Source organism: Peromyscus maniculatus, chromosome 19 (genome assembly GCF_049852395.1).
Source record: "Peromyscus maniculatus bairdii isolate BWxNUB_F1_BW_parent chromosome 19, HU_Pman_BW_mat_3.1, whole genome shotgun sequence".
In the NCBI taxonomy this organism is placed as follows: domain Eukaryota; kingdom Metazoa; phylum Chordata; class Mammalia; order Rodentia; family Cricetidae; genus Peromyscus; species Peromyscus maniculatus.
The window spans coordinates 41,328,405-41,354,728 of NC_134870.1; the positions used below are offsets into that span (position 1 = coordinate 41,328,405).

General features: G+C 41.4%; 1 protein-coding gene across 1 annotated transcript in view; it reads left to right on the forward strand.

The window, feature by feature from the left end:
• Window positions 1–26,324, forward strand: part of Hsd17b4 (hydroxysteroid 17-beta dehydrogenase 4) — a 93,719-nt gene that overhangs the window by 55,739 nt on the left and 11,656 nt on the right. The window contains exons 13-22 of the mRNA XM_042264354.2: window positions 965–1,201; window positions 5,329–5,380; window positions 9,131–9,202; window positions 10,612–10,715; window positions 11,855–11,920; window positions 15,272–15,341; window positions 16,077–16,183; window positions 17,244–17,330; window positions 21,749–21,835; window positions 22,952–23,090. Of these exons, the coding sequence (XP_042120288.1) occupies window positions 965–1,201; window positions 5,329–5,380; window positions 9,131–9,202; window positions 10,612–10,715; window positions 11,855–11,920; window positions 15,272–15,341; window positions 16,077–16,183; window positions 17,244–17,330; window positions 21,749–21,835; window positions 22,952–23,090 (1,021 nt within the window). The remainder of the gene's footprint in view (window positions 1–964; window positions 1,202–5,328; window positions 5,381–9,130; window positions 9,203–10,611; window positions 10,716–11,854; window positions 11,921–15,271; window positions 15,342–16,076; window positions 16,184–17,243; window positions 17,331–21,748; window positions 21,836–22,951; window positions 23,091–26,324) is intronic.

Below are 26,324 nucleotides of genomic sequence, written 5' to 3' on the forward strand. Positions count from 1 at the left end.
CCTGTGAGTCTGCCATGATGTGGGATCTAGTGTTGATGTGTGGTGCTCCTGTGAGTCTGCCATGATGTGGGATCTAGTGTTGATGTGTGGTGCTCCTGTGAGTCTGCCATGATGTGGGATCTAGTGTTGATGTGTAGTTCTCCTGTGAGTCTGCCATGATGTGGGATCTAGTGTTGATGTGTGGTGCTCCTGTGAGTCTGCCATGATGTGGGATCTAGTGTTGATGTGTGGTGCTCCTGTGAGTCTGCCATGATGTGGGATCTAGTGATGATGTGTGGTGCTCCTGTGAGTCTGCCATGATGTGGGATCTAGTGTTGATGTGTGGTGCTCCTGTGAGTCTGCCATGATGTGGGATCTAGTGTTGATGTGTGGTGCTCCTGTGAGTCTGCCATGATGTGGGATCTAGTGATGATGTGTGGTGCACTAGATGTGTATATATTATGGTTTCCAGTTTAGTGTTTTTATGGGGATACTGAGTGTGTGAATGAGTAGGTCTCTGTTTCTATGTCTGCTTCTTGGGCTTTTCCTCCTGTTTCTTTTGTCCTAGTCTGATGTGTTAGTTTTTGCTTTATTCTATCATATTACATTATTTATCATATCATTTATTTATTTACTTATTTATTTACATATCATCCCTTAGAAACCCTGTTTGTTTTCTAATGAGAGACAAATGGGGGGTGGATCTGGATGGGAGGGGAGGCAGGGAGGAACTGGGAGGAGTAGAGGGAGGGGAAACTATAATTAGGGTATATTATGTGAGAAAAAAAATCTATTTTCAATCAAAGGAAAAAAGAAGTGTAGTAGACAAGAAAGAAATCTTTTTTTTATATATTGCCCTGGTATTTTGTAGTTATGTTAGAAATCTGGTTTTAAGCCTGAGAATATTGCTAGCTATAGGTACGATTTGAAGTCCGGCCATCAGATGCAGCTGCGGAGGGTAATAGTCTTCCTGTTTTTCTCCTAGGCTAGTGGTATTGGCTATAGGCTTCCTTCATTTTCCTCTTCATATACGGAGCTGGAGAGTATCATGTATGCCCTGGGAGTAGGAGCTTCAATCAAGAATCCAAAGGATTTGAAGTTTGTGTATGAAGGAAGCGATGACTTCTCCTGTTTGCCCACCTTTGGCGTTATTATTGCTCAGAAGTCCATGATGAATGGAGGGCTAGCAGAGGTTCCTGGGCTGGCAATCGACTTTGCAAAGGTATGCCTACTAAGAAGCTTTAATTGGCTTTTTTTTCTTGTTTGTTTATTTAATATTTTTGATAAATGTCTCATACTGTATTGAGGGAGACCTGTTCCCTCTTATTCCCCCAGGGTACTCTTGAGCAGGGAGAAATGAAGAATATGTAGATATAAGGATATATATATATATATATAGAGAGAGAGACAGATAGAAAACATCGAACAGCCTCAGGAGGGCCTGAGTCCCAGCCCACCAGCTCCTTCTGTCTCTACTAAAGGGCTATTTAAAAGAATGCCAAGGGGTGGCACAAAAGACCTCCCTGCAGCACAGCCAAATGTAGACCATTCCAGGCACCTGGTGACTATGCATGTGGTTAAGCCATCCCCTAATGCAGCCCTGTAACTGGAGTATTCCTGTGTCCACTCGACTCCTGTAGCCGCTCAGGCCCAATTAAACACACAGAGACTTATATTACTTATAAACTGTATGGCTGTGTCAGGCTTCTTGCTATCTGTTCTTATATCTTAAATTAAACCATTTCTATTAATCTATAAGTTGCCATGTGGCTCATGGCTTACTGGTATCTTTACATGTTGCTTCTCATCGTGGTGGCGGGCAGCGTCTCTCTCTGCCTCAGCCTTTCACTTCCCAGAATTCTCCTCCCTCTTTGTCCCACCTATACTTCCTGCCTGGCTACTGGCCAATCAGTGTTTTATTTATCAATCAATCACAGCAACATATTTTTACAGCATACAGGACATCCCACAGCACTGCCCTACTGTGTAAAGCAAGCTCAGATCTCAGTAGAAAACCTTTGTGAGCTCCCACACTGTGTTACACACTACATACATATAATTTATACATTATATGAATACATGAATACACATACATATATAAAAAGATTATATAAATTATTTCTATTAAAGTAAAATTGACTATGGTGGTTGGCTTAGGAATAATGATTTAGTATATCTTTTGATTTTTCTTTTCATGAAACAAAGAGGGGAGAGTTAGTTTAAAATTCCAGGAAGAAAATACTTCTGTATAGTCCCGTAATCCTGGAATAATGCTGTTAATTCTCTCTCCACCATTCACTCGTTACTGTAATTGTAAGTAACTGCCCCAGGCTTTGGCTTCTTTACCCAGAGAGTGGATAGGCTATCTTTACCTCATGACACTGATGAAGGAGAACACCCACTAATTATCTGGGGGAAGGATCTCTAGGACAGAGAAAACGAGCATGAACAGGCCCGGAGGGAGCATGTACTTGACTTGTTTTGGAACAGCAAGGCCTCAGTCTTAACTGGGTGCAGAAGAGGCTCTGTTCATGGCTGTAGGAGAAGGAAGCCTGTGGCAATTAAAGGGTGTTGGTTTACACTCTTTTTGCCCTGTAAGAGTTCTCTTTTTTAAAACTTTTTTTCTTAGTTCTTTGACAGTTTCATGCAGTGTGTTTTGATCATATTTATTCTCGCATCCTCAACTCTTCCCAGATTCACCTCCCATTCTCTACCCACCCAATTCTGGGTCCCTCTCTCTTTTTTTTTTTAAGCCCAACAAGACCAATTTGTGCTGCCCACATATTATTGGATGTGTGGTCTTCAGCTGAAGCCTGGCTAATGTACCAGGGCTGTGCTCTTGGGGAAAACTGTCTTTTCTTCCAGCAGCTAACAGTTGCCAACAGCTCCCTGGCTGGCGGTGGCAATGTATGTCTAGCTTCCCTTCATGAGCACGGGAAGCAGCTTGTGGCCCTTTAAACTGAGGAATGATGTGAACCAGATATGTTCACTTTCTGACTCAATCTTCCTCTGTGGAGAAGGGTATGAGAGGCAAGTGCAGAAGCTGAGAGACCATTAAGGAGTCTATTGCAGTAATCCAAGAAAAAGCTCTAAATAAAAGGACAAAGAAGGTAAGGAGGAAGGTGTTTGTTTCCAACAGCAGAGATCATGTAAATATAATTATGTATAGATGTATGCATATATGCCTAATATATATAGTATTTGCATATGATATATTATTATATATAGTCATATAGTTACATACCTTCCGCCTGCATGGTTTGAGACAGAGTTTTGCTATATAGCTCCATTCTGTCTTTAAACTTGGAATCCTCTTGTCTCAGCTGTCTGAGTGCTAGAATTACAGGCATGTTCTGTCACTCATAATTTCCCAAGCCTTTTTTTGTAGTGTGTACATGTGGGTACATACATGTATGGGTTCACAGAGTGGCCAGAGGTCAACCTAAGGTGCCCTTTCTCAGGTGCTATCTACCTTGTTTTTTGAGACAGTGTCTCATTGGTCTGGAGTTTGCTGATAGACTAGGCTGGTTGGCAGCAAGTCCCCCAGGGATCTGCCTGTGTTCACCTCCCAGCACCGTGATTCCAAGCATTCACTGCCATAACTGGATTTTTTGCATGGGCTCTGGGCATACTCAGACCCACATGCTTTTATAGCAAGGACTTTGCCTTCATGTACTTGTTTTAAGGGAGGATGGTCAGGAGTTTGTTTTGGACAAGCTTGAGCTGTCTGGTACTTATTTAAGTGGAGATGAAGAAGGTGTAGTTGATTGTGTCTAAAGTGGTAAGGAAAGATCTCACCAGGATCTTCCGCATTCAGGTAATGTTTAAAAGTGTGGGACCAGCTGAAATCACCTACTCTGTGAATTTAAGTAGAGAAGACGCCTGAGTTTAGGGCCTCTGAAGTATTTGGAGGTTGAAGAGATATGGAAAAACTAGCAAAACAGATTGGGTAGGATGGCCCATGACATCAGCAGCATGACATTAAAGAAGCCAGAAGAAAGTATTTCAAGAAGGAAGTAACTTTAGAAAACTTGACCTATGTTCGGTCTGTTTTAGTTCCTTATGTAGGTGTGAGCTGCGTCCAGCAATGGTCACTGAATCAGAGCTATGAGCAGGTTTCTGTCTAGTTGAACCCATCGGCACATTGCTGATGGCTTTCCTGTCAGAGTCATGGGATCTCATTTTCTTAGAATATCTGATAACGTTGGAAGGAAGGGCTGGAAGCCTGTGTTGGGCACTTTGCCTTTTTTTTTTTTTTTTTTTTTTTTGGTTTTTTGAGACAGGGTTTCTCTGTGTAGCTTTGCGTCTTTCCTGGAACTCACTTGGTAGCCCAGGTTGGCCTCGAACTCACAGAGAGAGATCCACCTGGTTCTGCCTCCTGAGTACTGGGATTAAAGGCGTGCGCCACCATTGCATGGCTTACTTTGCCTTCTTAATCTCGCTCACCTGTGTAATACGTGAATCAGGTAAGATGCTCACTTTCTGTGACCAGGAGTAACACCATCTGGAAACCTGCTTCTCAGTTTTCCTAGCTTTGGGATTCAAGGCAGCCTGGCACAGTGAGGAAGGCACTCCTTCCTGTTTCCCATCACCCTCACTGCTCTCTCCCTTCCTTCTGGATTAGGGGCAGGGTAAAAAAAAAACTGTCCTACTGTAGTAGGGCACGGACACTGGCACGTGGAGACCCTGCTCAAGTTTACTGGCACGTGGGGACTCTGCTCAGGTTCACTGGCACGTGGGCACTCTGCTCAGGTTCACGTGGGCACTCCGCTCAGGTTTACATGCATGTGGGGCTTTGCTGCACTGAGTGCAGGTTGCTGGTTCCTTGCGGTGTGTTTGGTTTCTACTCAGGTAACACAAAGGGAATGTTGACATTAATGATGTTTTTGCCTTTGGATAGATTTATAAGGTTTGCCTTTGTGTTTTAGTTGAGTCATCTCTACTTAGCTTGTGTTACTTGAAGTTACCAGCCCTGGCCCATTGGTTCATTTTTACCAAGTGGATACTTACTGAATGCCTATTATATTCTAGGCATTATGATAAGCACTTGGAACAGAGCCTGATTGAGTGGCTCCATTGATAAATCATATATAGTCAATAAGGATCCCTGGATTCTAAGAACACAGATATATCTTATCTCGTCCCAAAGATCTGTTTGTCTGTATGTTGGTGTACTAATTATGTCTACATTGCATGATTAGGAAGTGGAAACCATACTGAGATAGATGACACAGGAAGAATGCTGATGTGGTACGTGGATAGTAAAATGTTACCTGGGCTCAGCAGTACCCACAGGTAGACACTGGTACAAGAAAGTTTGCTAATAAAACTGCATTTGTTGTAACATAGGTTCTTCATGGGGAGCAATACTTGGAGTTGTATAAACCACTTCCTCGATCAGGTGAGTTTATGTGAACTAATGTCCTAATATTATGCTTTAATTTTCTGATTAACCCCCCCAATTTATCCCATTGTGTTAAATTGACATAGTCCAACCCATCGAGATTTCAGCAGCTTCCATGTGTGACCTTAGAGTAGATGATGTTAACCAGTCCCTGACTGTCTTCCACTAAAAGTATTGATTTAAGACTATTAGTTTATCTGTATTGACATATGCACCGTTATGATTGTGTGTCAGCTATGGTTCCTGTGGTTGTTTATCTTGATACTGATTTGCATAAAGCAAACAATGCTGAAATATACAGCATTTGTAATTTTTTCCTATTCCCTTGGAAGAGAAGAAAACTAAACCTACCTAATAATTTTTTTCTTTTCTCAGTAATAATTTGGATGTTCACAAAAACTTATCTAGCCATCCATCCATCCATCCATCCATCCATCCATCCATCCATCCATCCACCCACCCACCCACCCACCCACCCACCTATCTATCCATCTCTCTATACTTTTTTGAGATAAAGTCTCTTGTGGTCCAGGTTTTTTTTTTTTTTTTTCCTTAGCAGAGGATGACCTTGAACTTCTGACCCTCCTCCTCCTTTCTGATTACTGGGATTAAGGCTTGAGCCACTACACAAGGTTTGTGTGGTGCTTGGAATGGAACCAAGGGGTTTTGCGTGGTAGGCAGCGCCCTGCTGACTGTACTATATCCCCAGCTCCGTTTTGATCATTTAACATATGTATTTAATTGAAGCAGAATTCATCCCCCCCAGCCCTGTAGTACCTCCCAGCTACCTTCCTTTGAACTTCTCCCATGCTTCCCGACTCTCAAGTTGACAACCTTTACCTTTGACTATTGTTACATATGTATATATACAAATACATGGGAATATAACCCACCGAGTTAGTTTTTGTTGTTTGTGTATATCTGGATTCAGGACTGACCACTCCTAATGGACATCCAAAGGAGACTCACCCCTGGGAAAGTATGGCTTTCCTCCTTAATGGTCAATAGTTGTCTATAGTTCTTTGTCTGGGAGTGGGACTCTGGAATTTCCCTCCTGTGTTAACGTGTCCATTGAGTGCCATTGCTCTAGTCCTCTGTATTCAGTCATATCTAGGAGAGACTTTCATAGGAGATTTCCTGAAATTCTATTATGGATCTTTTAATCTTTGTGCCCCCTCCTTCATGATGTTCCTTGAGCTAGAGATGGAGGAGTTGTGATGTAGATGTTTCCATTGGGGCTGGGCTTTCCATGATCTGTTGATCATGTGATATAGATGTAATTATTGGGGCTTGGATCTCCACAATCCATTGATTTGTGCATTGTGTCCAGTTGTGGTTTTCTGTGATCACTTTCATTTGCTATAAAGAGAGGCTTCTTTGAGGAAGGGTGGTAGCTACACTCCCTGGGGGTTTAAGGATAAGATTTAGAATGTAGTAAGGAATTTATGCTGGTCTAGAAAAATCTGGGTAGTAAGTAGATTCTTTTCTAATGTCTATGACCTCGCTAGCCCAAGAAAGCTGGCTAGATTTCCAGCACCAGGCACGATTTTCCTTGTGTTGAGTGATCCTTAGTCTAATTAGATATCTGTTGGTTACCACAAACCTCTAAGCACCCTTATTACACCTTTATGCTTGTCTTGCCATGCTGGCAATTGCCATGGTTTATAGGTGTTACATCTGCGTAGAACTGTTTAACTGCCTCCCTCCCATAGTAGTTTGCATTTTCTGAAACCACAGATGAGAGAGAACATGTAACCAACCCATATTTTTATTCTTTCACAATAATTTTATGTAGTTTTTAATGTCAGAATGTTTGTATATTATATATGTATAATATATATATATATATATATATATATTATATAATACCAAATAAGGTTGCTAAAAACAAAGGAAGATTTGGTATCTTTTCACATCATATACTGTAGAAGCCAGCAAGTAGACCCCCCCCAAGCCTTTCTATTTTACAAAAACTTTGAGCTTTGTAACTGCTTTTAAAGTGTAATAGCTTTGTTTCATTATGTTGCAGAATGCATTTCTAGTCTGTTGATTTAGTCTGAGCCAATACACAGTTGGTGGTGACTGTAGGATGCTCACCATTTTCAAGGTATAGCATCAGGTTAGATGCTTTTTTTTTTTTTTTTTTTTTTTTTTAAAATCTGGCTATGTCTGCTATTTTAGTGAAATATAAAATCCGCACCTCAGATCTTGTGTGTGTGTGCACATGCTTGTGTGTATGTATATCTGTGTGTGGGGGGGGTGAGAAAGAGAGAGAGAGAGGGAGAGGGAGAGGGAGAGAGAGAGGGGGGGGGAAAGAGGTCATTTCATAAAGGTCCCTGCATGTTTCATGTATAGCCAGCCTAGTGGGTTCATTTGGGGAACCATTGTTAAAGTAAGTAGATGTGGATTAAATATTGCTCTTTGGGATTTTATAATATGAAAAGGGAGTAGATATATACTCCAAATGATTATAATTATATACTGATATAATAGGAACATATGGATAATACTTTTCTTGATTTCTTATACATTTTTAGCCTCAAGTTGTATTTCTTGGTAGTTCTTTGTCTTCATTAGTGTCTTTGTGTGTTTGTTATATAGTTTTAAATTTTTTTCTTTAGGAAGTAAGAATACTGATTTTAGATGCAAGCCAGACATGGGAGTACCATTTTAATCCCAGCACTCTGGAGGTAGAGGCTGTGGGGATCTGAAGACAGTTTTCCCTAACTTAAGGATGAATTGCGAGTGTAGCAAGATTTGAGAATAGAGAAAGAGGCAAGAAGGGTTGTCACAGGCCTTGAAACTCAGATGAAGAAGTTTAGGCTCCTTTCAGAAGGCACTGAGGACTTCACTGCAGAGTCATAAACCGATCGTTTTGGGAAGCGTCACACCGACGACCTTTGTGATGCTTTTTCCTCTTACACCGTCTCCCACCGGTAGATACTTGGGACGTGCTTTGATTCTCTGTGCATCTGGAATCTTTCTTTCTGTTCATCTGCATGCCCACTCCTTGTTGCCTTTGTCCCCCCTCACCTTCCCAGTGTCCTCTGCCTCCATTCCTGTTCCACAAGGAACTTTCACCTCACTGCAGCCATGGTGCTGAATCTCAGATGCAAACGTGTTTGCTGTTTCCCTAGGAAATCCTCAGATAGCTACCCGCGGACTTTGGGATTAAGTTAAAAGTGTACCAGTCTCTGTATATTCAAGTATTAATATCCACGGACTTGCTTTCCGTGAGTCAAAGCTGACATTCAGGTTGTGTGGTCGGAGCTGGGTGTTAGTCCCAGCTGTGTAGAAAAAAGAGAAAGGTCTCAGGGAAATGATTTTTTTTCTTCGACAGTTTTGTACTTGTATATAGTACTGTCTGGTAATCCTCACTCCCTTCTTCCGTTCTCCCACCCTTCCCCACTTCCTCCTTCCCACAGCCCCCTCCCCCCCCCCCCCCCGTTATTTATATTTTTGTGATTAATTTTGTTATGTCGCCCACGGAGTTTAACCAGTTAGTGAGGAATAAAATGTTCAGAAAAGAATGCTTCGAAAGTGTTTCCCAGAAGCCGTAGAGATTTCAGAAGGAATGGGCTAAATGGGATTGGTGCTCACCCAATATTTAGATGCCAGCTGGACCTTGCAGGAGGAGTCACTGGAAAATATTTAAAACCATAACTTTTTAGCTTTGCTGAAGTAAGTGGGAACCATGGGAAATGCCTTGATGGCTCACTGTAATTATTTATCTTACTTTGATTTTAGGAGAATTGAAAAGTGAAACAGTTATTGCTGACATCTTGGATAAAGGATCTGGCATAGTGATTGTTATGGACGGTAACACGTTTATTATTCTTATAATATTGTTCGATTGATAGGCTTCGTATGTAACGTACTTCATCACAGAGAATGATCCAGTTTGTATTCATTTTATAATTTGTAAGAGAGCAAAGTAAGCGTTTTAAAATTTATAGGGTCTTTAAGAAAAGTGAGGGGGGAGGGGGCCACGCCACGGCTAAGGCTGGGGCAGGTGGGGCATGCCAGTGGGTTGAAACAACAGAACCCAAGCACAGAAGTGAGACGCGTGTCCCTGTACCAATCTCGGGAAGAGTTGTGCCTGCTGCAGTAGGGTTGATGCTCATTTAAGATTTACTAATTTATCATGTATACAGTGTTCTGCCTGCATGTCTGCCTGCACGCCAGAAGAGGGCACCAGATCTCATTATAGATGGTTGTGAGCCACCATGTGGTTGCTGGGAATTGAACTCAGGACCTCTGGAAGAACAGCCAGTGCTCTTAACCACTAAGCCATCCCTCCAGCCCATTGATGCTCTTTTATGTGTTAGCTATTTAGAGCTTGATTATTGTAGATTGCAGTTGGGTTTCTCAACTGCACTTAAGACTGTTGAACTCATAATATGGTTTAAACACCATAGCCACATTTTATCTGGGGTAGGAAAAATGCTTATGGTAGTTTATAAGTATTGGGTTAATAAAGTGTAAGTAATTAAACATAAGCTAAAGACAGTGCAAAAACTTAATTAAGTTTAAGAAGAGGAAAAGAAATAGAGGTGTAAAGTTTGCTCCTAAGAATAGTAGGAATGGTTTCTGAGGGAAATAATGGAGATCATGCCATGGTCTTTGACTTACCATGGGGTTGCATCCTGTAAATGCATTGAAGTTGAAATATCATTGGTAAAACTGCATTAAAAGCCATGAATGGTTGCATGATAATGATCTCAGCATTCAGTTGGCTGAGGCAGGAGGAACCTTTTTTGTATTGGGCACTCTTTTTCTGAGGGATAGAGTAGTGAACTAAACAGGCAGGATGGCATCCCTGGGGCCACTCCTCTGTCCCCATTCCTGGTCACTGTCTCCTGAAGTCCCATGCTCTTAGTGCTTTGACAGTGTTTCAGAGCTTGAGTGTGGTAGCTTGAACTGTCTTGAGGAATTGTTTGAAATGTTAGTGGCAGATAAAACTTGAGATATAGGTGGTAGTTGTGGGATTTAAGAGGACAAATTTCCCACTGTTCATGGTGAAGGGCTGGGGGCTCTTCCTGCCTTCAGAGACTGGAGGTGAACACACAGCACTAGAGCTTTGCAAACCCTCTTGCTTGCTGTAAATGCTGCCCTTTGCACTGGCTGTATCTGATTTTTTTAACTAGTAAAGGAAGTGTTAAGCCCATCTTCATTAACTAGACATATTTTGTGTAGTAATTCTTTTTTCTCTTTTTCTTCTTTTGTAGTCCATTCTTATTCTGGGAAGGAACTTATATGCTACAATCAATTCTCTGTCTTTGTTGTTGGCTCTGGGGGCTTTGGTGGAAAACGGACATCAGAAAAACTCAAAGTAAGATTCTTTTGAGATACAATATTTATACATTTTTATGGGGCATATTATAGCAACTCAGTATATGTCAGGAAAAAGCATTTGCATGTCCCGGAACATGGATCGTTTATATGTCTTGGGGATTTCATACTCTTGATGTGTGTTGCTTGACCTCCCTACTGTCCTGGTCCCCACCGGCTGGTCATGCCATTGCATTTCTTCCCACCACTCTTTCCTGTCCAGTGACCGCCGTCTCCTCTCCCTTTGGAAACCCACTTTTCACTATGCGTCTGTGTGTGGGTATGTGCGGGTGTCTGGGGAAGCAGAGGCAGCAGTCTTCCGGAGGGTGCTGGGAACCAAACTGGGGTCTCCAGCAAGAGCCGTATATACCCCATCTGCCGGGCTGCCTCTCTAGCCCCACCCCATTTCTGTAGAGCGGTTGGCTTCAGACTTGTAGTGGTCCTCCTGCCTTGGCTTCCCAGGGTGCTAGGGTTGTAGGAGTGAGTCACTCTACCTAGCTTTCTTCTCTCCTCTATAAGGCTGACTTAGTTTCCCACTGAGTCTGTCTGTGGTAACTTTCCTCTCTCCCGTCCCTTTTTCCTTCTCCCCCCCCACACACTTAAAAGTAAGTGAAAAGTCTTTTTTGAAAAGCAGCAGCCTCTTCCTGTAGAGGTAGCCTCTCTCCTTGTGGCCTATAATGTAATTCCAATTACAGGGGAACCTATGTCTCGGGCCTCCATGTGCACTTTCATTCCTATGTACACTCCACATAATTAATAATAAAATAATCAAATTTTAAAAAGCTGACAAAAATGTATTATTTTGTTAACATGGCAAATTAAAATATGTAAATTGTTTAATTCTTAGGGTTGTTATCATCTTTTTACACAGGAAAAACTGTCTTTTGTCCTCTGTGACCTGGAGAATAGTTCTGATAATATTTCTTATATTGAAAAGAGTCATTTTAGGGAAATTGTAATTTATAAAAAGCTAGGAGTTATGAAATTTTAAATGTCATTTTTCCCTATATATAAAATATTGAAAAACCCTTTATCCAGTTTGCAGAGTTTATTACAATGACACATGGTTGTCTGTTGGATGTCAGCTTTGTTAGAGAATCACATATATTTGAGTTGATACACAAGGTCTTTTGATTTCAGGCAGCTGTCGCTGTACCGAAACGACCTCCTGATGCTGTGCTGAGAGATCCCACCTCACTGAATCAGGTGAGAAGAGCCGATCCACCCGGCTGTGATACGGCTCTGTTGAAAGTGTGGACACTCTGCTTCTGTGTGTCTCTAGTGGAGTAACTAAGGCATCTTATTCCAAGCAAGGAAAAAAGAAACGCCAGGCTTTGCTCTGTGGAGTTAAGGTCTTGGAGAAGGGCACTCCATTGAGTGATGGGCAGAAAGGTCTGCCCGTGATGATTGGCTTTGCAGAAAGATGGTGTGTGGACGTTTCCTCCTGAGAGATGGAGGGCTTTCAGTTTGTCAGGGAAGAGGTTGAGAAGAATAGCAGAGCGTAGGAGAGGAGGAAGCGTGATGCACGTCAGGGTGTGTGAAGGGTGAAGTCACATTTACATTGGCGGGTAATGGAGGACAATGTGTATGGGCAGATCTTTACAAAAAAATGGAAAAATTGTACTATTAGAGCATAAACTTTGTGTTGGGTTTTATACATTAGTAACATTTTAGTCAGCAAGCAAACTCAACTGTATGGTTTTAGCTCTACAAATGTTGCTTCTTGGATATACTGTTTAAATCTATAGGAGAGTTTCTTCACTGGTAGTTGGCTTGACCATACAAGTCAAACAAGTGTTTGAAGAAGACTGGATTTCCGTGCAGTGATGTAAAAAGGTCAAACAGTGAACAGCTCTCAATCCCAGGCATTGCATTTGAGGAGAATGAGAAACAAGCTGTAGTCTCACAGATTCATGTCTAATGCTAATGATACTGTTAGGATTTCAGTTGTTGTTGAGTAGGTTGTACTTTCCATTAAAATATAGTTCTTTATTAAAATCGCCACTGTGCTAAATTGAAAGCATATATGACCTCAAAACCAGCTCCTCTTTTGGGGGACCCTTTCAGATTTAGGCCATCCCTTCACGGGGCTGAAAATTGAAGCTATCACAAATGCATCATAGACCTGTCTGGGTCACTTGTGTGGACCAGGAAATGCGAATTTTCAGTAAGTGGTACTGAAAGGGATCCTGGTAAAATCTTTAGACATTAAAGATGATGAAAATAACCTTGATCGACTGAAAAACAACCGTGAAGTAACTTGCAGAAGAAGATAGATGGGCATCAGATTCTTCCAGAGCAGGGCAGAAATGGGACACCATTCTTGAGAAATAAAAGTTTGTGTCAATCCAGCTGTCCTTCAAGAACATTCCACATGGAGGAGGGACTTCATCTAACCAAGTACTGACTGAGGAACACTGCCAGAAGGATGAATGGGCAAGTGCAAACCCAGGACTAGGCTAGAGACTGGAAGGGCAGAAGTGACGCTCATTGGTAGATGCTCGAGAGAGTACAAGTGATACATCCCTATGGGAACCATAAAAGGGATCCAGAGACGCACTGCTCTTAAGGACACATGGGAGGTGAACGGCAGCAATTAAAAACAAACACAACTGAGTAATAAGTTGAGAAACTGAGGAAGAAAAAGAACAATGAAATAGAAAATGAAGGGGATTGGAGAAATGGCTTGGGTTAAGAGCACTGGCTGCTCTTCCAGAGGACCCAGGGTCAATTCTCAGCTCCTTTGTGGTGATGGTAGCTCACAACCTTCTGTAACTCCAGCACTTTCTTCTGGCCTCTGTGGGCACTAGGCATGCATGTGGTGCACAGACATACGCGCAGGCCAAGCGTCCATACACATAAAACTAAGTCAGTCCAAGAGAAAAGAAAATGAAAATCAGGGCAGGCAGGAACTGAGAGGATAGGTAGAGAATAGTTGGGAGAAAGACTCAAAAGGATCCAGCGTCCTAGACAGAGAGAAAACTGTCAGCAGCCGTGACAACAGCGCTGAGATGCAGTCCTGTAAAACTACACATCTGTTTACCTCTGTGTACGCCGTTCATAATGGTGATGGCTTGGCTTCCAAGATTGCTAGTTTGGAGCTGTGGCATCCTTTCCCCATAGCAAAGGGCTATTTGCTACTTCCTTAATGGATAGCTGTAGGGAGTACTGTAGGGAGGTGTTTTGCTTTGGAAAGTTTTTTTTTCCTTTCTTTCTTTTTTTTAAGCTTTCTATGTCTCGCAGGGCCTCAAATTCCCCCTTGGTGCTTTTCATTCATCAGGTAGCTCTTAGGGAATATTTCTGTCTTATCCTCTTCTCCAAAAGAGAAGCTTTCTGGGGCTTGCATCCACAGGCATGCATACTTTGTCCTCTGTGTAGATAGGGCTCTAATCAAGTCCTAATCAGAGACTTTGTTGACTTACACTGTTGCTAAAGCCTTATAAAAAGATTTAGAAATTGCTAATGTTCACAGAGGCAATACCCATGAGTTTTTATCTCATTTAATTTCTCCAGTTGTTCTTTGAAATTGAGTCTTCTAGCTTGAGGCTTATCTTGGTAGAGAAACTTGCTTAGCACTGATAGGGATGGATGTGAACCCAGCTCCCTCTGGAATCAAAGCCCATTATGTAGCTCATGTCTGACATCTTCCCTTTGTGGCCCTGAGATGTGGTGTTTTTCATAGTATACACAATAGTGAGTAGTAGTGTTTACTCTTTGTATACAGCTTTTGGAAAAACCAGCCATTTAATTTTCTAACACACAGAATCTTATATTTAAAAGACCACAACTGCAGGAAAGGATACTGAGCCACTGACAAGTGAAATTTTCTCAAAAGGAGACTTGTGAAGGAAAAGATGTTGAGGCAGGTCCGACGAACTGTAACAAGCTATTATAAAGATGCATAAACACCCAGCTGCCGGTGAATTTCCTCCCTTCAATTCTGGAGAGCACTCTAGTTTAAAACCTCAGTTTAAATACCAGAAAATGACGGCTTTCCCTGTTGTTGCCCACGTTTTCCTGCTTGTTTTACCTATGTAAATTAGTAGTGTGCAGACTGAGCTCTATACACAGAGTCAGACTGGCAAGCTATGGGTTTGTTTTTGTGCACGAGTTGATATTCAGGATTTAATGTGCCAGAAAGATGAAAGTTTGTGAGAAGTCTTTGACATTTATCTATCTGTCCATTATTATGTTATAGACTGAAAATTAAAAAAACCATTAAGAAAATTGGCAGATTCTGATTGGCTAAAAGAAACTTTAAACCCTTACCTGTCTACACTGGGTTTTCACTTTCTGTGAATTTCCTCTTAGGCAGTGGGGTGTAATTCTTGTCTTCCTTTCTTATTGCTTTAATCCCTCACTACTGATTACAGCAAAAGACCTTATTAAAACTTAAAGTTACAGGTAATCTTGTTTTGTAAAAATTAGTTATCTTTTAGATCACAGTCTAGATTTATGTACATTATACATTTTAATCAATAGTTGGCCATGCTTCCTGTCCTACACTGAATGCTTTCTCAGGAAACACTGAATTACAGTGATCGTTTTTCTCTGCAGGCTGCTTTGTACCGCCTCAGTGGAGACTGGAATCCTTTGCACATCGACCCTAACTTTGCTAGCATTGCCGGTGAGTTGTAAATTCTGCGAGTCACTGAACAATATTAGCTCAGTTAACTACCTCTACACTTAAGGAAAGTGCTGCTTATGACTGGTAATTCGAATGACATTTAGAAGACAGTTCTTGTATTTATACAAAGGCTGTAGAAACGTATGAAGTAGTCAGAAAACGGTGTGTGGTTTGCTTCACATTCAGATGGTGGATTGAAGCTGCTGCTGTTGAAGGCCTAGGATAAGCTTTGGGGAAGGATGTGAGCTATCACAGTGGTGGGGGGCAAGGTCATTAGGGGGAACACGAGCTTGAAAGTTTAGAAAGGTATATGAAATCACTCACTGTGATTTGCTTCACACAAAATGAAAAAGTTCTTTGTGTTCCCAAGATTTTTCAAAAATAGTTTTTGTCATTTATATCTTAATTTTTTTCTAGGAAGGAGTAAATACTGTTTACAGAATTTTTTTTTTTTTTTTTTTTTTTTTTAAAGATACAGTCTCAATCTGTAGCCTGGCTAGGTTGGAACTTACTGTGTAGGCCAGGCTGGCCTTGAACTTGGAAGCTCTGCCTACCTCTGTCTCCCCAGTGCTGTGATGAAAGGTGGTGCCATCTCTCCTGGCATGTTCTATTTGTTAATATATGGTATAATTCATGGTAAAATTGCAGTTTTAAAGACACTAAAATGTTCAATTAAATATATACTTAGATATAGCACTTTTCATGTATAAAAATTATCCCTTTTTTTTTTTTTAGGTTTTGAGAAGCCCATATTACATGGATTATGTACCTTTGGATTTTCTGCAAGGCATGTTTTGCAGCAGTTTGCAGATAATGATGTGTCAAGATTCAAGGCGATTAAGGTATATGTCTCTTGTCTGGGAGGGGCATATTGAGACAGGGTTTCTCTGTGTAGTCCTGACTGTCCTGGAACTCACTCTGTAGACCAGGCTGGCCTTGAACTCACAGAGATTCACCTGCTTCTGCTTCTGGAGTGCTGTGATTAAAGGTGTAGACCACCCCTGCCCAGCCTCACATATGTACTTTTGAAACTCTACATTTTCCTTAACAGAAGATGTTGGGGGCTGAGATTGAACTCTAACACCACCTGCAGCACTGGTGGGACTTAACCATTTTAGTTTTGTGCTTACCGGTTGATTTCAAGATTTTACTCTTTACTCACTTGGTTAATAACAAAGGAAAATGTTTCTGCCTACAGTATTTCTGTCAAGTCACAAATCGTGTGCTTGAGAGGCCCTATGGTGGTGTCAAATGGCTTTCAAAGTATTTATTAATTTATTCTCCATGCAAGCACAATGATACAGTTTCTGATGCCTGGACCTTAATAACACTCATTATTTTCATGCTTTTTATGTAATCACAATTAGTTTTTTTAGTTCAGTAATGTGAGTATAGATTCACACAGTAGCATAAATGATCCTGCTCTAAAATGTGGAAATATTTTGTTCTGTGTACTCACTGACGCCTTCAGCTCCCAGATTAATTAGTACTACTTTGAACTCCAAATTGTTCTGGTGGTTGCTGGTATCACTACCTAATAGGATTATGGTTTTGGTTTTTGGTTTGTCATGAGAAAATGCTGCTCACTGATGCTGTCTTTTCTTCTTTTCTTTCATTATCGGGAATTGAATTTACCATAACCTGGGCAAGCAGTGGCTCCACCTGTGAGCTGCATCCCCAGCCCCGGTTCTCTTGTTCTGAGAGAAAAGAACTAGCTTGTTGTGTGTGTGCGCGTGACTGTCAGCATCCTTTATTAGTTTCTACATTTTTGATGTCTTCTGTGAAGCTTAATGTATTTAAATCTCTACTTTTTCCTTTTATGCTGGCCTTCCCTCACATTGCTTCCAAGTAGGAGAGTTTCATTTAAAAACATTTTTAATGCTAAAACTCTTATTTTAATAGGTTCGTTTTGCCAAACCAGTGTATCCCGGGCAAACTCTACAAACTGAGATGTGGAAGGAAGGAAACAGAATTCATTTTCAAACCAAGGTATGAACCACGGAGTTGAAAGTATGTCCCGTGTGACCCTTCACCACACACTCTCATTTTGTTAATAATAATCCTGCTACCATTTTGTGGTTTGTAATAGGAATGAATCTCTGAGAAACTTGGGAGTACTTTTAAAGTTAATGCTGACTTTTAGTTGAAACTAAGATTCCTCATGTACCTTTAAAATTTTTTTTTCTCTCACTAATGAGATATCTTGCAGCTTAGCTCAAAAGAATCAGAACAGAGTTTATCTAGTTTAACAGGAAAGGCATTGGAAACACATTTTTGTTGTATTAGAGGCACTGGTACTGTGTTCTAGAGAACTCTGAGGTTGGAGCCTTAAGTTTTTCCCTGGACAGAAACCATGTGTTATTGATTTCTTTCTCTCTCTCTCTCTCTCTCTCTCTCTCTCTCTCTCTCTCTCTCTCTCTCTCTCTCTCTCTCTCTCTCTCACACACACACACACACACACACACATCTATAAATTAATATTTGTATCATAGAGCCTGGGCCTAATTAATAATTGCCAAGCCAATTAAGGTGTTTCTCTGTTGATTTAAGTAATTTTGAGGGTGACTTAGTGGTTCTCCAGAAAAGCACTAAAAGGACATTCAACTTTGTTTCATTATAAACAGTTTAAAAAGCAACTTTTGTTGCCACAGTTAAGCAGCTAATAGCTTTTTGTGGGTTCCTCTGTGTTACATAGAGCAGGCCTAAGTACTCCAATAATGGCAGTAATGCTTCTCTTGATGGAGACGCTGTAAACACTGTTGTCTTCAATAGCAACTTTCAGTAACAACTCTGCATTGAAGCATAAGAAAGTCTTGATGTTGCTAATGACTTGCTGATGGCCACACAGAGGGCATTTGAGCAGGTGCACACATCCAGCTCCCGTGGCCCCAATGCAGATGCACACACCCAGCTCCATGTGGCCCCCAAACTTTTTGCTGTAGTTTATTCCTCCAGGAACTGGTAAGTTAGCAGAATTCTGCTTTAGTATCAATGCCTTCCTGCTGCTGACAGCATGTTCATGCTTTAGGGATATCATTTGTTTTATTTTGCAAATTTCTTCTATATTAAAGACCTCAGTATGAGTTTTGCCTTACCCTAGGACAGTCTCTCTCTGATTTTTTTTAAAACAGAATCTTATTTTGTAGCCCAGGCTGCCCCATTAGAACTTTCAGTCCTCCCAATCCTGTCTCTGCCTACAAAGTGCTGGCAAAGTACACATGCACTGCCAAGCCCAGCTCATGTCGTACCTTACACACTATCCTTCATTCCCACTTTTACGTGCACACGCCCTGGCTTTCTCTGAAACCTCATTTCACTCAAATCTTTGCCTCCTGTTCTTCAACTCTATTTTCTAATCGTCTTACCTAAAATGTTGGTGGTGGAGTCAGGGTACTTGGCCTGGTACTGGGGATTGAACCCAGGGTCTTGCCCATGTTAGGCAAATACTGTATAACTCCAGCCCCAGGGTTCAGAGTCTTTCTGGAAAATTAACATGTGCCAATGGGCCGGGAATGTAGCTCAGAGACAGAGCACTTATCTGTTGTGCACTAGGCCCTGGGTGAAGAAAGCAAGAAAGACACAGACCCAAAAGAACATGAACTCCAAAGTGTGTGGACCACGACACAACATGAAACGTTATAGGTTCTTGTTTTCACACAACCCCAGCATGAACAGTGCACGGGCACTTTCCGTGAGCTTAAAGAGCTGAGAAATAACCTAAATGGCATGCATTCTTCCCATTTTAAATGGCTCTAAACGTGCCTTCTCTTTGCAGAGTATTTTCTCCTCCTCTAGTAATTATAGGGACATAGAAGACTCCCACCTCGATTCCCTCCTTTCCAGTGTATTTTAAGAAACATTTAAAACAAGTATTTCAGAACTCTCTGCTCATGTGCTTACAAAAAAGCAATTTGCTAAAGTGTATTTTGTTTTTCCCTTAATTATGTCTGTGCTTTTTACTGTGCATATATATATATTAAAAAGAGCACATTGCTGGGAAGGTATTTTCCCTCCTTTCAAGAATGAAGGGAGGGGGCTGGAGAGATGGCTCAGAGGTTAAGAGCACTGGTTGTTTTCCCAGAGGTCCTGAGTTCAATTCCCAGCACCCACCTGATGACTCACAACCATCTGTAATGAGATCCAGTGCCCTCTTCTGGCCTGCAGGCAGAACACTGTATACATAATAAATAAATAAATCTTTCTTTAAAAAAAGAATGGAGGTAGTCAAGGGGGATTAGTTAAAATCAAAGTTGTAACAATTGCTACCTTCACTTTTGGAAGCTCGTTCTCTATATTGTAAATCCTTTTTTTTATGAGATGGTGTTTTGCTATAGCACAGTATGTACAGAAATGTGCTTTCTTAGTCCTGGTTGGCCTGGAACTTGAAGTTCTCTTGCTTTAGCCTTTTTTTTTTCTTTTATTTAAGAATTTTTTTTTTTATTCATTTTACATACCAACCACAGTTTCCCCTCTCATCCCTCCTCCTGCTCACCTTCACTTCTAAAAGGATAAATTCTCTCATGAGGAGACAGGGAAGCCTGGTACATGCAGTTGAGGCAGGACCAAGCCCCTCCCCACTGCATCAAGGCTGAGCAAGGCATCCCACCATAGGTAATGGGCTTTAAAAATCCAGCTCATTCACCAGGGGTAGATCCTGATCCCACTGCCAGGGGCCCCTCAAACAGACCCAGCTACACAACTGTCTCCCATATGCAGAGGGCCTAGTCCGGTCTCATGCAGGTTCCACAGCTGTCGATCTAAAGTTTGTGAGTTCCTATGAGTTTGGTTCAGTTGTCTCTGTAGAATTCCCCATCATGATCTTGACCTCCTCCTTGCTCATATAATCCCTCTTCTCTTTCTTCGACCAGAAGGACTCCTGGAGCGCCTCCTGGCACTTTGTTGTAGATCTTTGCATCTGCTGGATGAAGGCTCTGTGATGACAGGGTATCTGATTACCAGGGTAGACTAGTTCAGGCACCCTCTCCACTATTGCTAGTAGTCTAGTCTGGGGTTGTCCTTGTGGATTCCTGGGAATTTCCCTAGCACCAGGTTTCTCCCTAATCACATAATGCCTCCCTGTATCAAGATATCTCTTTCATTGCTCTCCCACTCTGTCCCTTCCTCAGCTTGACCATCCCGCTCCCTCATGTTCTCATGTCCCATCCCCTCCCCTCTTTTGCCCCCCCTCATCCCCAGTTTACTCATGGAGATTTCCTCTGTTTCCTCTTCCCAAAGTGATCCATGCATCCCTCTTAGGGTCCTCCTTGTTTCCTAGCTTCTTTGGAGCTGTAGGTTGTAGTCTGGTTATCCTTTGCTTTACATCTAGTATCCACTTATGAGTGAGTACATACCATGCTTGTCTTTCTGAGTCTGTGTTACCTCACTCAGGATGATATTTTCTAGTTCCATCCATTTGCCTGTAAATTTCATGATGTCCTTTTGTTTCACTTGCTTCAGCCTTTTGGGTGCTAACATTACAAGCCTGGCTGACAGTAGTGTTCTTACGGAAGAATAGTTACTGAAATAATTTGAAATACAGGATTAGGAATGAGAGTTTCTTTAATGGCAGGTGTAAAAGGTTACTTGGAAGTGTATACTTCATGCCGTATACACTTGTGACTTGAAATAGGATCCAGAATTATGACTTTACAAACACTATCATCTGTTCCTAGCCAGTTTTAACCTATATCAACAGAACAAATTTGCTCCATATGGGGGATCACGACACACCCTCTGTTTTCAACAGTTGACCACTCACTCTGGCTCCTCTCAAAATACATTGGGCTTGGGAAAAGAAAATCTCCAAAATACCAGAGCCCAGGCTCTATCCTAGATCCTTTAAATTAGTATTTAGGTTTTAAAAAATTTGTTTTTATTACTTTTAACTTATGTGTCGGTGTGTGTTTCTGTATATGGGCATGTGCATGTGAGTGCAGGTGCTCACGGAAGCCTGAGGGGTCGGATCTCCTGGCACTCAAGTTGCAGGTGATTGTGAACTGCCTGATGTGGGTGTTGGGAGCTAAACTGGGGTCTTGAGCAAGAGTAAGCAGAAAATGCTCTTAGTCACCGAGCCATCTCTCCAGCTCCATTAATTGGTGTTTTGGAAGATGAAACCTGATCATAGTTTTTCTTTCTCTTTTCCCCTTCTTTAAAGGTTACCAGTTGATTTTATATCCAGGCTTAGTAACAACTATATTAATTCAGAAAATCTTCATGTCTATTATTTTGTTATTTACAGCCTTGACCTTCTGTTTTATTTGGCTCACTAGTTTTTTTTTTTTTTTTTTTTTTTGTTTAATTTCAAAGATAAATATGAGGTTTCCTTAAAATGAGTGTAGTGTTTCAGGATGGAGCTGTAAACAGTCAGAGTGAACTGTCTTTCTTCCTACCCTGCTTCTGTTCTTCAGGTCCAAGAGACTGGAGACATTGTAATTTCCAATGCTTATGTGGATCTTGTGCCTACATCTGGAGTTTCAGCTCAGACACCTTCTAAGGTAGGCTGCAAAGGTTGGTACCCAGTCACTTCTGGTACTTAGTCATTTAGTTAATGTCACTTCAGGATTTTCAGGCTACTTCCTTTAGGTATGAAAAGCCTCTTGAAGAAATGACGTAATTTAAAATGATTGGGATAAAATAAATATTTTGACAACTTAAGAGTTTTAAAAACCTTTGCAGAATATTGGGATAATTTTAAGAGGAAATAGTTCTCTGTTTTAATGAGAAATCTTGAAAAGTATTTGGAGAAAAAAAAGGTGAAAAGCTAAGTAACCTATTCTTTTTTCTTGATTTAAAGGTTTGTATGCAGATATGGAGACAATAGCATGTCTTATTTATTAAAATATTAATATTTTATAAGGTTAAGGCTTTTGATAAAAATATTTGTATCTTATGTCCAAAATATTAACTTAATAATATTGAGACATTCACATCCATGATCTTTTACCTTCGTAAACTATGTTATTAGATAACTAACAAGAATTAACACCCTTGTAAGAATAATCTAAGGTCCAAGCCTATGACATCTTCTAGCCAGAAGAAATTAAAGGCTTCATGGAATTTACTCCTGATTATTTGCTCAGGGTTTTTGAGAACTTAATTAGTTCTAGGGGGACAGTTTACTCTTTTTTCAATTAATTAACTTGTGTGGGGAGTGAGCAGGCACACATATGGAGGTTGCCATCAGATGTCTTCCTCAATTGCTTCTTCCCCTTATTTTTTAGACAAGGTGCCTCACTGAACCTGGACCATACCATTTTAGCTAGACTGGCTTCCCAGCGAGCCCCTGGACCAGTGCTGGGGATAGAAGGTGCATTACCATGACTAGCTTTTAACATTGGTGCTTGGGATTCAAATCAGGACCTCATGGTTTTACAGGAGGCACTTTACCCCATATTTCTAATATTATTTTTAGCTTATGGTTAAAAATAGAATTTTCTGAGAAGGTAAACCAGTTCTGGGTTGTATAATACAAGGAAAATGTGCAATAAGCCTAGTGTGAAGAAAATAGTTTAGCTGTGTTATTTATAAGCCGGATAAAAATCACTTCTCTTGCTGGTGTTTGTAATAATTTCTTTGTGAAGTTTTCCAATGAACTTTCTTCTTTTTGTCAGGGTGCGGAGCTTCAGAGTGCTCTCGTGTTTGGGGAAATAGGTCGCCGCCTTAAGGACGTGGGACACGAGGTGGTAAAGAAAGTAAATGCTGTGTTTGAATGGCATATCACAAAAGGTGGAAATATTGCAGCCAAGTGGAGTAAGTGATATTTCTGACTTTATATTAGTCCAGGGTAACTTTTAGTGGAGATAGAGTCTATTTTATAATTGATAATAGTCTCTTTGCAAGCAGGTAAATCTGACCTACATAGTTTTTTGTTTTCCATGAGAACTGATATGTCTCAGGACATTTAAAGGCATGCATTTTTTTTCTCCTTAAATTACATATGCCATTTGGCAATTTCATGCACATATATAATGCATTCTAATACTCTGACCCACCCTAACCTTTTAAACCTCTCCTTCTCCCTGCCAATTCCTTACCCACATTTGTCTCTTGTTTTGTGACCCACTGACTTTAAGCAACACTGTCCATGTGAGCAGAGGTGTGGAACTATCCACTGTGGTGGTACACTCACTAGTAGCTGAAGACATGACTATGATTCCCCGACCTCCCAGCATCCATGAGTAGCCAATAGTTCCCCAGGGAGGGCTAGGACCCAAAAAGAACACCCCCATCCACTCCTGGCTGTTGACTAGCCCTGTCTTGTGTAGGTCCAGTGCATATAGACACAGCTGCTGTGAGCTCATGATTCTATTATAATACCTAAAATCAGTACGCTCGGCATTCCACATCCCTGGTTTCAGTCAGCCGGTGATTGACAATGCATGAGGCCATGTGATGATTATCCCTGGTACTGTTTTCTGAAGAAAGAAAAATTGGAAAATTTAAAAAGAGTGAAACATGTTTCTAGATCTTTAGCATGTGCTGTGCGCTCTTATCTTTACTCTATCCTGTAGGAATGTGGGAGAAATCGGGCTGATCAGTGAATACTCCCGGGGACATTTTGCTTACTCCTAGCTTTTGTCCTGGAAGCCCAAGGACACAATATTTTCACTGGAAGTCTAGCAGCTTTTTTCTCCTAAATCTCCATAGTAACACAGGAAAAAGCAGCCTACAGGCTATTTTTAGAAAAGGACTTTTCCCACATAGGTGCTGTGGCATGCATGCCCCCCATCCATAAATCCTTATAAAGGATTTTTCAGTTTTATTTTTAACTGAGAAAATGAGATTCCCGTGTAGTTTAGGTTGCTATGAGCCCCTAAAAGGGGCTGGAGAGATGTGGAAGAGAGTTGCTCTTCCAGAGGACCCAGGTTCAATTCCCAGCACCCACATGGCAGCTCACAACTGTGTGTAACTCCAGTTCCAGAGAATCTGATGCCCTTTTCTGGTATCCGCCTGCACTGCTCGCCTGTGGCGCATAGCCACACTCAGGCAAAACTCAAATACACATTCAAAGTGCAAATAAGTACGGCTTACAAAAGAAAACAAGCCGTGCAATCCCGTGAGAGCCTGGAGGAGGCCTGGGGTTTGCTTAGACTGTAGACTTGTGCAGACTTTTAGGTTCAGCTTGGTTTTGGTAGTAATCCTCCAGAAACAGTCGATGAGTTAAGTGTTGCATGTAATATACTGTGTTCATGACTCAGAGCAAGAAGACTGTGCTTTGGATAGCCCACAGCTGATAGATGGGACCTTCTTTAAACTAGGGTTTTTGTATTACATACCATGTGGGCAATGTGCTGCTGCATATTCCTTAATGAAAATGTGTATGTTTACTTGGTAGCTATTGAGAGAACATGTTTAGGGCTGAAGATGTACTGTATGAAGATGCTTAGCTGCCACGCAGAAGGCCTTGGGTTTGATCTCCAGCACTGGAGGAAAAAAATAATTCCCACTTGGGTCCCTTAAAATCACCCAGTTCATTACAACTTATCCACCTAAAGCCTGTCTAAATCATCTGGAACTTTGGAAATGATTTTCTATTTCTTGTTCTTTTTAACGTTTGCTGTTTCTTTTAGGCAGCATATGTCTACTGTATAAAACATAGTCTGTATTAATAAAAGAGGAAAAAGCAACAGTGTGTCTGCTAAAAAGGAAAACATTTGTGCTTGCAGTGGTTTAGTTGAGAAAGGAGAGGAAGGAAGGCAGAAGAGGAAGATTCTGCCTTCCCCAGATTTCGCCTTGCCTCGTGGTTTCCGAGCTAGCGTTGTAGGTTAACAGTGTGTATAACTGCTGTTGCATGCTGTCCTTTTGTCTTTTCTTCCATTTTTCCCTGTGGTGGAAGTCAACTTTCCTTTTAAGGAAAAAGTACACTAGCCTCTGAGCTGCAGAGCATAGGCTTAGTGAGGACACTGGTGAAGAGTGAGCGCCACAGGAACGAGACAAGGGCGAGAAGCTGGCAGTCTACTATAGGGGCTTCCTATTGAAGACAAGTGGTTGACCTAGGCAAGCAGGCCAGGTTCCTGCAATATGACGCAAGTGGTTAATAACCGACTAAGGTTTCATTTGGAAAGTAATGTGCTAACATTGAAAAGTTACCTGTTGTCAACACAAAAAGTTTCCCCTGTTAATTTCCATTAGAAATAAATGAGACTATTGGAGTCTTGTTCATTGCTGCCCGCCATCAGTTCTCTGCAGCTTGTGTGTGTCTTCGCATCTCTCCAGGTCCTTACCTAGCAAAGCCAGCAGTGACAGGCTCTAGACCTTCCCTGAAAGGGTTCGTCTTTCCCTGTGCTCGGATTGCCTTTGTCTGTCAGCTTGGCTTGATACACAGCTGTGAAACTGTTTTCAGTTCGTGTTTTCCCGCCAGCCTTTGTGTCTCTGACGTAAACCACCACATTTGGCAAAACCACCTTTTGGCTCACTGGTATGGTGGAAGGCAGCCCTGTGGTGCTTATTGATATAGGATAGGTATTTAAAGGCTACCTTAGGGAATACCTTGCCTCTATACCTTGGGAATACCTTGCCCCCGCAAGCAGTTTTAACAAATGCTGAAGTAACAAATATTGTGTGTTTTATATTGTTGATATAAACTTAGCCATGATCATATTATGGCACAGCAGAAACAGGATAGAGAGAATGGGAATGAGCATACAGGCTGGGTGTGCTCTCATTGTCATTGAGCGAATGTAGGATCTGATGGGTCACATTCCAACCCAAAGATCCCAGACCACTCCCGTCTCTTCCTTTCCCTCCCTGGCAGCACCACATCTCTGGGCAGAATGTGTGTGTGTGTATTGGGGGAATTTTTTCAAATCAAATTAAATCTAGATCTGGAGAGAGAGATACGGGCATCAGCTGAGACACTGTTGGTGTTGATTGTGGAGACAGAGGAGTCACAGGTGTGCCTTGAAGGCTGCCATGTCTAAGGCCCAGCACATATTGTTAGGTAGGAACAGGAGGGCTGCCTGGGTGAGGGTGGTGTTGCCTCTG